The sequence below is a fragment of the Ailuropoda melanoleuca genome, chromosome 13 (genome assembly GCF_002007445.2).
Source record: "Ailuropoda melanoleuca isolate Jingjing chromosome 13, ASM200744v2, whole genome shotgun sequence".
Lineage (NCBI taxonomy): Eukaryota > Metazoa > Chordata > Mammalia > Carnivora > Ursidae > Ailuropoda > Ailuropoda melanoleuca.
The window spans coordinates 33,062,905-33,077,202 of NC_048230.1; the positions used below are offsets into that span (position 1 = coordinate 33,062,905).

At 43.5% G+C, this 14,298-nt stretch overlaps 1 protein-coding gene across 1 annotated transcript in view; it reads right to left on the reverse strand.

Moving 5' to 3' along the window:
• The window catches only part of PRKCA (protein kinase C alpha), a 406,370-nt gene extending 392,135 nt beyond the window's left edge, over positions 1-14,235 (reverse strand). The window contains exons 1-2 of the mRNA XM_002921719.4: positions 14,063-14,235; positions 10,981-11,012 (exon numbers count right to left, since the gene is read on the reverse strand). Of these exons, the coding sequence (XP_002921765.3) occupies positions 10,981-11,012; positions 14,063-14,235 (205 nt within the window). The remainder of the gene's footprint in view (positions 1-10,980; positions 11,013-14,062) is intronic.
• Positions 14,236-14,298: the final 63 nt, after the last annotated feature.

Below are 14,298 nucleotides of genomic sequence, written 5' to 3' on the forward strand. Positions count from 1 at the left end.
ACGGGAACCGGAGCTAGAGATTTTGGTTGACACATCAAGTCTCTTGAACTCTGCTGGCAACCCCACAGCTATAAATTCAAGGACCTCAACTACATAGTCTCCACAGTCCTTTCTTGCTTTAGAATTCTAAAAACATGGGGTGCCTGGCGGGCTCTGTTGGTGGAATGTGCAACTCGATCTTGGGGTTGTAAGTTTGAACCCCACGTTGGGTGTAGAGATTACTTAAAAATAGTAAAATTCCAAGAACGTGGCTCTTCCCGATCCTGTGACTACATAATTCACCAAGGAGGACAAGAAAGGGGAGGATTTAGATGTATATTAATTCAGATTATTAACGCACATTTAAACACAAGCATGTTTTTATCATCTAAGAACACGTAACTTAAGCAATATCAAATCCAATGCTTTGTAAGAGCTGTCCAGGTTCTCGCTCAGTGACCAGAAGTTTTGCCCATCTCACATGAATACGTTCCACCATTTCAAATAAGTTTAAATATCCCAAGAAAATCTCCACATAGTCGCAGGCTGTTAGGACAAAATATACAAAATATCTAATTTAACATAAAAGGGATACAAAGAAAAGACCAACAAGGACCAAAAGATAACAATGTGTTTCAAATTTGAGATTAAACTCGGGTCTTCATTAGTTCTCTACCAAAGAGAGTCAGCCAAAAGCACCTTATTCACAATCGTATTCAAGTTACTATTATGAACACTTTATTTTTCCTGAGTTTGTGCTTTACGTCCTAGAAAGCATTAATACAATGAGATGTATAATACAAAGTTTAATAAACCCAAAACCTCATCCAATGAGTTACCCCCTGCTCTAGCCCTTCACCTTTCATCTTACTTATTCTTCCACCACATTTTATTAGACTCCCTTTAGACCACTACAGCAAGTCTTAATCATACCAACTACCCCAGCTCCTACTCAATCTTTATAAAATGCAACTTTGCCAGTTAATTTGCATCACATGAGTACAGACTCTGCTCGATACCAGCAGGTGCTATAGTGCTTGATGGTACAATTAAGCAAAAAGGGAAACTAGACTATGCATCTCAACTCTTATCCCTAAACTTGCATTTAGACCTAAATAAGAAACAGTCCTGCATGCTTCTGAACTGCTTAATGTTCACTGGATTTTTAAAGGCACGCATGTGGTAGAGAGAAAATTTAAGAAGAATGAGGTTTTCCATCTTAATGAGTCATTCAGATTGAAGAAACTAATGAACTAAACAAAAGTCAACTTAATGATCAAACTCAGCTTGTGAAAAAGATTTATTAAGATTTCGAAATCAGGCGAATGAGTCATAACATGATCACTGTTTCGTAATCCACCTATTAAAGGTTAAATATCCGCGCACAGCTTATGATTACAAGCTCGCCAAAGAAAAACACGTCAGAATAAGATAAAAGTAGGATTTGAATTATTCTCTACGTTAGTTCAGAATCAAGCTACAGTATCTAAGATTTTTTGCGTAATCTCCCATTTTCATATTTTAAGAATTACAGTTGCATGCACTCATTCAAAAGGAAAACACATTAAGCTCATTTACTGCCTCTTAATTTCAAGACAGATCCAAACGGAAACAAAGGCCTTTACGAGCACATGCCTAGCTTTCTTGAATCGATGAGTTTTATTCCAATTACAACAAATGGCATCACAAATCATACTTTATTAGATAATCTAAGGAAAGGAAGAACGAATGAAAAGAGAAGTAAAAGGGATTGGCTACTTATCTGTATAGCGTCAGATAGGAAACAACTACTGCCCATTAAGTACAGATATTTACTAAAGCTGCCTGGTCTCAAGGGCACCAGACCATGGACCAACTACCTGACTTCTCTCTGCCCCGTGTCTGCTCCTCCAGAGCAGAAGAACAGCGATGCCAGCTCCCCACAGGGAGGTAGCACCTTGTAAGCACAGGCCAGCATAGTACAGGAGTTTTTCTTTTGCAGATCTGAACCCACATGAAAATCCATCTTCTGTTGCAAACGGCCGTGCTCTGCAGCAGCCCTCTGCCTTCCTCCACAAAGGTATAGAACATTCTCCCAAGTTTAGCACCATGGAGAAGGCAAAACCACTGATGAGCCATAAGTTCTGACAATCAGTACGCAGTTTTTAGAACTGATTTTAATAGGCTAGTTCTCATTCCCCTTATTAATATGTATGAGCAAACCTAATCTCTGTATCTCACCTCTGGTCTTATAACTTCCATACCGTAACACTCTGGACCTCCAACAGGATGCTGTCATATGGCATCAGCTTCATAAGAGACCCTTGTAATAGTGTCAAAGCCATGCACTTTCTAAAATAAGCTGTTTTCTAAGCTCCAATACAATGTATCTTTCACATGGAGATACAATGCTTTAACCTCCAGTAACTGCCACCTTCTGCAAACCAGGAACCATGTAAAAAGATACGAAATCCTGTGCTGGCCGAGAAGCAGTATGTGGGGAAAAGCACGTAGTTCTATACACATTTGTGGAAGCTGCTTTTCTGCTGGGGATTGGCACTGACAACATCTGGAATAGTATGCCTTCTCCCCCCATCCTGGTCTGTGCTGCTCCTTGAACTTGCAAGTCCCTTTCACCCCCCTCCTCTCCTTTTGCTCCAGTTATTTCCCTCCCTTTAGAAAACCTTACCATCTCTTCAAAGGAAATTCTCTGTGCCCTACAAAGCCCAAATGGAAAGCTACTTCCTAATGAGCCCAGAAAACCTCTCCCCACCCCCACGGGGACTTCAACAATCCCGATCTCATTCGGAATTCTATTACACATTTTTCTTCATCCAGGGTTTCCCTCTGCTCTGATGCCAGGGGCTCTGACCCATGCCCCACGGTGCCTGGCACGATATACGGAACAGGTCTACACATCCGGCATTATCTCCCACTACGAGCAGTATGCAATGTTACAGAGCTGAACGACTCTTCATTCTTCCACACCTCCACAGTCAAGTTAGTGGCCAAAGCCTAACGAACAGAAGGAACCATGAAGCAGAACACTTGGGTTCACAGCATGGAATCTGGACCCATACTGCCTGGGTTTGAAGCCCAGCTCCACCGTTTTGTGACCCTGGACAAGTTTTACACTTCTATGCCTCAATGTTTGTTTCCCAGTCTATAAAATGGGGGCAATACTGCTTACCTTTTCAAAATTGTGATGATCAAAGGGATTAATGAAAAGTGCTCAGAACAGTGCCTAAGAGTAAGCACTACATGGGTGACCATTTCAAGTGCAGGGAAGTCCACATCATGGACTACTGTGCATGAACTTCTGTACATACCATTAAGAGTCAAAAGTGCCAGTTATTCTGTTGGTGAAACCATAGTTGAATCGTACCCAGGAAAGCTTTTTGCTCAATTTAGCCGTTAACCAGACTCTCCTCTTACCCCATTTCTCATATAAGTTTGTCCAAGTTGTATCTAAAATTTATAACACAATTTCATGTCCCATATTTCTACCCTCGTGTCCTACCTATTGGAGTCACCCCAGATAATACAGATGGATCCTGTATTTCCCAAAATGCCAAAACTAAAGAGGTATAGCTGTTGGGGGGCTGGGGAGGGGTGGAGAAACACAGCCAAGTGAAGGCACTGAAGATTAACTGCCCTCATGCTAATCTTTCTTTGTGAACCCGTTCGTAATTCTGATCTTGTGCTAACAATTAATCAAATCGTTCCCCTCCATTACATTTTTGATAGAAATCTATTTCCAGAAGCCATTTTCCCCTTTGTATAATTTAATAAAGGGCTTTAATGTAGCTACAGTAATTTCATCTAGATTTGACTGAATACCATACCAATCCTGGAGTGTTCACATCTCAGCCTGAAAGTCTAACCTAAGGTTTCACAGTTTAGTAGAAAACAAGACCTGAAATAAAGGGTTTGTCATGGAAATTCTGACAGGAGGACAGCAAAGCCTTAATTCTGTCACCAAGAAATGTTTCCACGTTTCCCTTCATGGCATCATTCTTTCCTCTAATATAAATCCAGGCTTTGTAAGTACTGAAGAAGTTTCCATTTGGCTCTGAAAAATGTTTTCTGCAGAACTGTTTGAATGGGAAGCCCTGCTCCACCCTGCTAGCCTGGTAGGTTTCTCAGCACTCATTTCTAAGGAGGGGAGAAGCTCTGCACTTTGCGGGACGTGCCGGGGAGGAAAGCGTGCAGAGAGTGAGCACTCCTACGTGTCCAGCACCTCACCACTGTCACCGTTCCTCTTCCCCCTCACAGGACGGAGATCTTTAAAGGGACTTATTCAGTTCTAACAGCTCCTCTCGGGTGCTTCTGTGGCCACGCTCATCTGGCCCTTCTCACATCAAGGCACAGAAACCTTGCAGGTACACGAAGTTTAAAAATAACAATCGGTGGCGCCTGGGTGGCACAGTCGTTAAGCCTTCGGCTCAGGGCATGATCCTGGCGTTCTGGGATCGAGCCCCACATCAGGCTCCTCCGCTGTGAGCCTGCTTCTTCCTTTCCCACTCCCCTGCTTGTGTTCCCTCTCTTGCTGGCTATCTCTGTCAAATAAAATATTTAAAAATATATATATATATTTATCAGAATCAATGAAGTTGAGCTACAACTCCTTCTGGAGCATGACAGGCTGGTTTCAGCTATTTGCCATCTCGAAGTACAAGAGAACATTTAAAGGACTGTACCAAATACGTGTAGTGGAGCTGGTATAGGATTTTTCACCCTGTACCAAGACCTTTCCCCCCACCCCGGCTGTGGTCCATAACTGGCTCTTGTTTTATTTGTGGCAATAAGATTCATTTTGGATTTCTAGATACTTCTCTAAAGACAGGAGGCACATTAAGTGGTTTATTCCTATTAGGTTTAGCATTGCATAGAACTTATAGATACAAATTAGCATTTTCTGTTCTCTATTTTGAATAGACATGCTTAGCTTTGGAAAATACTTTTTAAGTCACCTAAAGATCTATCCTAGTTGACATAACTAGGAACTATAAACTAGATTTAAAAAATGGTATGCAGGCAGAAGTTACCGATCCTTCTGGTTATGGACATTCATATCATATCTCTCCTTTTATATAATCACACACCCAACAAATATTTATATAGCGTCTACCAAGTGCCAGGCACTGCATTAAACCCAGGAGACAGAAATAAGACTCACTCCTTGTTTTCAAGGCTAGCAGAGGAGACAAACGATGCAGGGTGAAGCGTCCTAGAATAGGGAGAGCATCCAGAACAGTAAGGAGGATGGAAAAGGTCTGAACTAAACTTCAGGCTAAGACTCACAGGAGAAAGAGGTGTTACTGGGGGGGGGGGGGGACAGGACACTTTCTGGGAAACTGCAACTTATTTGCCATGACTGGGGGGGGGAGGGAAGGAAAGCNTGGGTGGAGAGAAGGAAAGCATCCTTGGGTGAGTCTGAAAAAGCAAAACAGACTTGAATTTGAAATGTCCTGCTGAGGAGCTGGACTTCATCCTGAGAGCATTCATAGCAGAGTCTCCCTATTTTGAAAATAATACTTTGATGGAAAACAAATGAGCAAGCTAAGCGTTCATGGGCTTAAAAACTTAAGTCTGGGGGCGCCTGGGTGGCACAGCGGTTAAGCGTCTGCCTTCGGCTCAGGGCGTGATCCCGGCGTTATGGGATCGAGTCCCACATCAGGCTCCTCCACTAGGAGCCTGCTTCTTCCTCTCCCACTCCCCCTGCTTGTGTTCCCTCTCTTGCTGGCTGTCTCTATCTCTGTCAAATAAATAAATTAAAAATTAAAAAAAAATGTTTAAAAAAAAAAACTTAAGTCTGAATAACATTACCTAGGAGAGTGAAACACTCAGGGAAGTCATTTCATCATAAATTCAAAGCTGAAACTCCAATGTCAGATTCACCTACAAAAATAAATATTAGGGTTTCTACCGCCTGGGAGGAGGAAGAGCCACTCCATAGGCCACCGCATCCAATTCGGGGCGGCGGGGGTGGGGAGTAAAACAGAAGGCTTGCGCTTAGCACAAAGTGAAAGTAGCAATTCGGAAAGCCATTCATCAGGGATGGTTTCCGAACAAGGATACAGCACCAAGTGGGAATACCGACAGGTCTGTCCGTGTGTCCCTGCTTCTACGAAGTATTCATGCACTTTTGTGGAGGAAGGAAGTATTGGAAAGAAAAGCAGTTCCAACTGCCCCTCTCTACCCCACTTCTGTTTCAGGTATTCCTGAACAATTTCATCTCTGAAACGGAAATACTTTGATCGGACCTCGGTACAAAACCGCCGGAATTTCAAATTACAGTTTTCTGTGAACCGGTGTTCCTGGAATCGTACTGATGATCCCAGGAGCTCACCTATAGTTAACACAGCTTCCAGCCTGAGGAGTAACCAATGAGAAATGGGGTGCGGAGATGATGAACCCAGGCCTGAAGACAGAAAATCCTGGTGTCAACTATAAAAAAAAAAAAAAATCAGCTTGTTGCCAAGAATTGAGGAGTGGCTGATCCAGTACATAAGGACAAGTCTGTTAAAGGCAGTCAACTCACTCAGACCTCAGCCCCCTCTTCTATCTCCTGACACTTGGCATCCACCCTGCTTGGCCCCCCCAGCATCCTATAAGGCATCACATAAGCTATGGTAAGAACAAGACAGCGTTGTGTGAAAAGCTGCCAACTCCATCCCCTCTGTTAAAGGTCATCCTCCCCTAAATCGCTCTGGTTTTCTGGAATTCCTTTGCTTATACAGCCAAGACAAGACGGGGAGGGCAGGGGAACTTCCTTCTCCCAAACATCAACTTTCTTATAGAAGGGATAAGAAACACCATCCCTCTCAGGGGAGCTGATGGAAAGATCTACCCTGGAACACGCCTTCAAAATGGAACGTCAGAGGCTAAGGGAAACCGATTTTTAACCCATAACCGCTGAAAAACAGCACTTCAATTGGAGTCACAGGTTAAGTACAGTTTGGTGTGTGCTTAGCAGAGAAACGGCTCCGGGTTCAGAACGGATTCAGAGCATCTTGGCGCCCCAGAGATGTGCATTCAATTCCCAGCAGACCCCTCAAACACCCAGTGTTGAGCATTCAGAGCCGGTCACAGGGCGGGGTGGGGTGGGGGAATGGATTCTGATGCACTCTTTAGGGTATCTTAAAGATCCTGGCTTAGTTGTTCATTTTGATTTGTGACATTAAAGAATAGAAAAAGCAGAAAAAAACATGCTCAGATCAATCAGATGTATCTGGCGATGTAAGCGTTTGGCACAAAGAAACAGGTCCCATTTGGAGCCTGTTTATCACTGAAATTTGAGAAGTGTGCCGTTCTTAAGTGTGGGGGGGGGGTCATGCTGGTTCAATCCCTTTTCCAGTGGTGAAAGCAATAGAGGAGACCATTTTGGCTCCACTGCCCCAGAGGAAGACAACATTCGAGCAGCGTGGTGGACGGCCTCTCCTGTCCCAGGGCAACAGCTCTGGGAAGAAGCCGGAGCACGAGACTACCGACTCGAGACAAACCTTCGAGGTCTGAATCTCCACATCATCAGTGACCAGGTCAGACAAACCTTTCTTGCTGGGGGTGGGGGGGGGAGGCCCAGCTCTCTGCTAGCCTCACAGGAGGAAATCAGCACTGAGTCAAGCAAACCAAGAGAATGTGAAGCCAAACAAACAAAAAAAGTCAAAAGGCCAATTCTGTCATCAAGGGTATTTCAGATCTACAAAGGGACAAGCTCATCTTCATCTCTAAGAATCTTAGGATTATTTCACAGCTCCTCCAGCTACTCTGCACTCTTCTTTGTTCTCCCCAGTGTTTACAGGCCCCTGGTTTTACTATTTAAGGCAGCGAATGTTCACAGTGGGATCCTCCTGTGTGACCTGCCCAGGTAATATACACTTTTTCAGGGCTGTCCACCGGGACTGAAATCTAAAGAAGGGCAGAGTGTCCATGAAGTGCAAGGGGCAACAATCCAACAGATCTTCAGAAAAATTTCCTGCTTCCACTCAGAGTGCTTCTTGGGGAAGGGAAGTGGGGGGGGGAAATCTTTATGTGGTTGTAAAAGGCTGTCTAAATCACACAGATTAGAAACCCAGTTTTGAAGGGTGACACCTCACATCTTTAGTCAATGTTAAGAACCGGAAGACTAAGTGAAATAATGACAATGTTAAAGCTATCTTACATGGAGAGATGACTCATTTGGAGCATACCCGCCTCTCTAAAGTATACTCAGCTACAGATATTGTATCTACGGGCCAAGGTGACATACTACATACTGGGAGCTAGAAGTTGCCTCCATCAGGTGAGAAAAAGTTGTAAGCCCAGCTGCCATCTCCAGAGGGCAGGCTGCCAAAGGCACAGGATGAGGAGATAGCCTCCTGAAGAATGGGACTAACAGAACAGGCAAGATTTTAAGTTGGAGAACATGAAAACAAGTGTATTCTAACTTAAACGTATTCTAAAATGGTCAGATGTTAAGGGCGCCTATGTGGTTAAGTGAGCAACTCCTGGTCTCAGCCAGGTCTTGATCTCAAGAGTTGGGGGTTCAAGCCTCACATTGGGATCCATGCTGGGCATGGAGCCAACTTAAAAATGGCTAGATGTTAGTGCTTTTGAGAATGCCAAATGGAAGTGTTAGGTAACCGTATGTTTGTGCAGTTGAAAAGCACCATCCTGAGCTAACATCCTGAAGTTACAGGATAATTAGCATATGCCTACTTGAAGTCAAATATAGAGGACACATACTAAACAAAATGGGACAAGCAGCATGTGACGAACGGGTTGCAGTTTATGAATTAAGATCCGTAGATGCAGTACAGAAACTCCTATAAGGAGACCTGTGGTTTTTCCTTCAAGGAACAGTGCATAAAGTACATAGTCATTGCTCTATTTTGTCCAGTTTGTAAGAACTACATTTCAAGTATTAAAGGCAATTCACAGAATACAAATGGCTAAAACAAGTTTGAAATATGTTCAAACTTATCCAGATGAAGATGGGGAGCTGGGGGGGACTTTCACCTACAAAAGCAAAGATGTCAAAGACCTGTATTCTCTAATATTGGTAAGACTGAAAGGGAAGGGGGACACTCATTAATGCTGAAAATGTAAATGGTTACATTTTGAGAGCCATGTAGCTATACTCATTAAAATTTACGATGTACACATGTTCTTCTAGGCATTATAGAAATACTAGCGTCCAAGGATATTGTTGATAGCAACATTGGACTAGTAAGAAATTAGAGAAATGGATGAATAGGTTTGATACACCCACACACGCAACCACTAAGTTAGGACAAATGTTTTAACAGGGAAGGATATCCACCATATACTGCAGGGGGTGGGCAAACGGCAGGATTTAAAACTTCGATCTCTTAAAAGCTACGAATGGGTATCTTCAAAAGAACTTATCCCTGAGGGAGAGAAGAGAGAAGGGCATAGAATTTCACTTTTTACTTTATGGAAGTTATGCTGACATAAGAACCTGCTAATCCACTCAAAAAAATAAAATAAAATAAAATAAAAATTAAAAAAAAGTCCATACGGTCTGGGGAGGAGAATCATGCAGCCCCCCTGTGCGCCTAATATGGCCATTCTTATTTCAGCAAAACTGACACCAACAAGCAGGTCTAAAAGGGGCCAACTTTTCCTGAAGTCTTACTATTATTTAAAAAAAAAAAAAAAAAAGTTTAAATAATCCCTCCTTTCTCAAGTATTCTTGTGTTTCCATAGGTTCCCACCTAAACATTACAACAAATAGATGCAAATCACAGCAGCTCAGAACCACACTTTCCACATTTAAACTTCCTAGAAAAAAATTTAAAGAAATTTCAAGCTGAGACCCAAACATTGCCTAATATAAGTTCAGGTCCACAACTAAGAAATGTAAACAGCTCCACCTTCCTTTCATCTTTTATAAAAAGGGATACAACACACTGTTCTCTTTATTCTTGAAAGGAATACCCCTTGATTTCCCAATGTAACTCAGTGATTTGTTTTTTTATTCGATAGGTATTTGAAGCACATCATAAAGGTAGTATATTAACACCATAAAAGACCTGCACCGAAAAATAGATTAAGAAACAAGTTCATGAATTTGAAGAACTTTAAAAGTTAAGCTAACTCACTAGCACAATTTTAGAGTTATAAGTACACAGTGTCTCCCTGATGTCCTTACTATTAAATGGTGTTAGGATAATATTTTCCAGGTTGAATGTACACTTCCCACTTGCCCTAATAAACCAATGCCCAGATGGGAAATGTAACCAGAACTAAACAAACATAATATAGTGAGGAGAGCTAGAAGGTGGGCTAGGAGCCTGAGATGCCTTCACAAGGTACAAAGTATTAAGTTTAAACAAATAGAAGGGAGAGTATTAAAAAAAAAAAAAAAAAAAAAAAAAAAAAAGATACTTGACGTGTGTAAAATGGGACTACAGATTCAAGGTGGAAATAAATGGATTTCTTTCCAGATGCAATGAGCAGTACATATACACATTAAAGGTCACATTCACACTAAAGGAAACACGGAAACATGTGCCTCCTAGCAGAGCAACCCATTCTAGTCTAGGGAACTTTAAAATGTGCTAACTTTGTTCTGAACAATAATCCGTAATCAAAAACAAAATTACCAGAATGATGCATGGCCTAAGATTAGTTACAATGAATGAGTCCAACCCAATACATAGGTAAGAGATAAAGAACAAAAACGAGCAAGAACAAGAAAAGCCACATGAATACAAAGTGATTCCATTTCTTTTCCTCAACACCCACACAAAGACAGCAGTTTCTGACAAGAATGTTCTTGGCAAAAAATAAAGTTACAGGAAGGTTTTTTTTTTTCTTCAATGAGAAAAAGGCAGCTCCATATGCAGATTACTAGGCGATACGATTTTTTTTTTTAACGGCCCAAATTTACAGACCTCATTTTGAAAATATCTTAAATTTTTTTTTTATCACAAAGAAAAGATGACTAGAAATACCGTTGTTTGGAATGCTTATTTCTTGTGGTACTTGAAAATAAAATCCAACGTGGCAGCTTACCTTGGCACTGGAAGCCTTGTTTCCCAAACCCCCTGAAAAACAGAAACAACAAAGTATCTTAACATATTTTGTGTTGTATACCATATTTTAAGCCAGTTATGAGACAAAGTATTCCACAGAATTAAGAATTTGTACATGAAAACAAATGATTTGATAGGAAAAACACGCCTAGAGAGAGTACTGAATAAACTCAACATTGGGGGAAAAACAAAAACCTCTGTATGGCCCCCAAAGGCTCACTGAATTATTTCAATGTTTCAAGGTTCTTTGCAGTTTACACTTTGTTAACCATACTTAAGTTTCCAGACAAGATTGGGACTATGATATTCAGAGTTGGCTATAATATTCAACAAATAAAGACTTTATGGTTGAAGGAAGTGCTTTAAATCTGTCCCTGAAGACAAAATGAAAAGCCTTTTTCTCCTTAAACTAAAAAGGGGCTTTATTTGTTATGAACGTACTTAAGATAGGTGTCTAGAAACTGCCAAACTGTACCACCCCACATTTTTAGTTTAAAAGGAGACAGATTTCACAAAATACCATTTTTATCAGTGGCATTTGAAGTTATGATCTAATTTTTTTTTTTAGACCATCAATAGCATTCAAAGCAAACAGAGGCTATTTTCTTGTAAATTACTTTAGATTTACCCTGAGCAGAGAGCCCTACCATGGACATTAAATTGTAAACACTGTTTCAACTACGATGAACTGCATTAAAATTCTTAATGATAATCTCTTGCTTTACATAGCATTTTTGACAAAGCACTTCATAGATCTTTATATATGACTCAGTTATTCCCCCAATATACTTAAGCACAAACATTTATAGTTTTAAAGTATCAGTATTTTAATACTTAAAACAAGCTTGTAAATTAAGGACCCACAGAAACAATGAAAGACAAATGAAGTTAAAACCACTGCTAGGTAATCCTAGTGAATATTTTCCTGGAACTTTCAAGTAGTTTCTAGTTAGGCAGAGAAGCGTTATAGGAATTATTCTGGGAGGAGGCTGACAGGGAGACCTTTATTTTCCACTTCACATTACACCTGGTGACCTAAAGTGTCATAGCAGTTCACCAGGGGCTAATCCTTTAGAGTAACTGATAGTGGAAAGACAGTAACTAGCCTAGTTATGTATGTTGTCAGTCCCTTTCCTAATTCACCTACTTCCCATAAGTAGTCAGCAGTCTCAATGGTCCTTGTTATGGGATCGCACAATCGGTATGGGAGGCTGAAGAAGTCCCCTTAACGAGCTGCAAGAACCTCTTGCCCTGATGCTCCAAGAACTTTCTAGATCACCTTATCTACAGTTACTTTGGGCACAACTGCTTCATATGCTGACTTACACAGTGGAAGTCATTCATAGAGGCTCTGCTTTTCATGAAAGTACTTTTGAGTTTTCTAAAAAGGAAAAAGCACCTCCTTATTAGCACTGTGTTTGTGGGACTCTCCCTTAGAGGTGCTTTTCCCCAGGTGATAGACTCTAACAGCCATCCATAAAGGAAAAGCATCTTAGCACATTTGTGGGGCCGTTAGAGGTGATTTCCTCCAGATGTGATATTCAGATAATAAGGTGCTTATTTTCCTCTACGGGTGGCATTAGCACATTAGGGGGGGCTCTTGATTTCCCCCACGTGTGATGAATTCAGATGCCATCCATAAGAGAAAAATTAAGCATCTTACTACCACATTTGTGGACTTCACCCTTGGAGTTGCTTTTCCCCCGGGGTTTGATGGATTCACACAGCCATCCCTAAGTTCTGCCTAGGGCCCCAAAAAGATACATGCCATTCAGAGGGTTAGTGGTACTGTCACCCCAGTGCAGCCCCTGACCTAGGAGAGACAGGAATTAAGGAACCCCCGCCATAGCTCTGACTTGGGCAGTTCCTACCTACATTTACGAACAGAAGGTAGAAAAAGGTCAGGTATCTGCCAACATGGGGGGGGGGGGGCCGCCCCCNGGGGGGGGGGGGGACTGCTCCCTGCTCAAACTAGAGCACCTGGGGTTCCCTTTCTAAAGGGTTCAGCTTTCTAAACTTTGGGGGTATTTTTCGGGGGAGGGGTGTCATCGAGTTTTCGAGAGTTAGTAAAAGCCACCGACTCTCACTAGAAAAAGGTATATACAGTTCTGCCTAGTTTCAAAGGGTTCAGAGACCCCTGAAGGCCATGCCTTTATCAGTCCTCCCCACCCCCCAAACCCGTGGGCCCACAATACCGGCGTTCAACGTAAACTCTGTACCCAGACTCTAACACCTTACAGTAGTTTTCTTAACTAAGGCCTCTATCCCCATCAACAGGGCTGCAGGTCTAATCTCGTGTTGACAGGGTCTATTTTAAATGACTCCCTCTGCCCTTCTGCCATTTGCCTGCTCCGTTTTAACTCCCCCTCCCCCACTGCAAGCTTTCAACAGTTTGCTGCCTCTCCGCTCTCCCTGGGCTCACCCAGGAAAGTCCAGTCTTCCGTGCCCAGCAGATACAAGCTACAGTAGGCAAGGACCCAAGGTTCCAGGGGATTGCAAGCCCGCTGGGAAACAAGACACACACCCCCGAAGGCGCCCAGCCTGGCTCGCCAATAACTTGGACCGCGCGGCGCATTCGCCGCCGCTCCCCGGTTAGTCCGGGCGTGTTTCTCCGGGAAACTCTGCCCTTTTGGATTCTCTTTTTCGCTCTTCCTTCGCTCACACCCAGCAAGCGGAGGCTCCCCTGTCTGTACAGAAGGGCGGGTGCGCCGGGGAGACGGAGGGGACACTAGACCCTCAGAAGGGGATCAGTGTCACTACAGCGCGGGGCCAACCTCCCTCCTGCGGCAGGGGGTGTGTGACCTGGCGGCGACTTCCCCGGGAATCCTGCCCGCGAGTGTCCCCGGAGCGCGCGTGTCGTTCCGGGCGAGAGTTCGGACTTGGCCGGTTCTCTCCAAGTTCCGAGTGAGTCGGCCCCAGAGTGTGCGCGCCCGAACCGAGGGGTCCGAGCGAGGGTCCCCAGGACGAAGTGAACCCGGGCTAGAGAGGAACCCCAGCCCCGGTCGCCGCGAGGGGAGGGGGTCCGGGCGCCCGGCCGTGCGCCCCGGCCCGCGCGCACCTACCAGATGAAGTCGGTGCAGTGGCTGCAGAAGGTGGGCTGCTTGAAGAAGCGGGCGATGAATTTGTGGTCCTTCACCTCATGCACGTTCTTCTGCCTCAGCGCCCCTTTGCGGGCGAAGCGGTTGGCCACGTCCTGAGACGCCGTGGAGTCGTTGGCCGGGAAAACGTCAGCCATGGTCCCCCCAACCACCTCTTGCCTCCGCCGGGGAGCGGCAGCAGCCGGGGAGGGCCGGGGGGC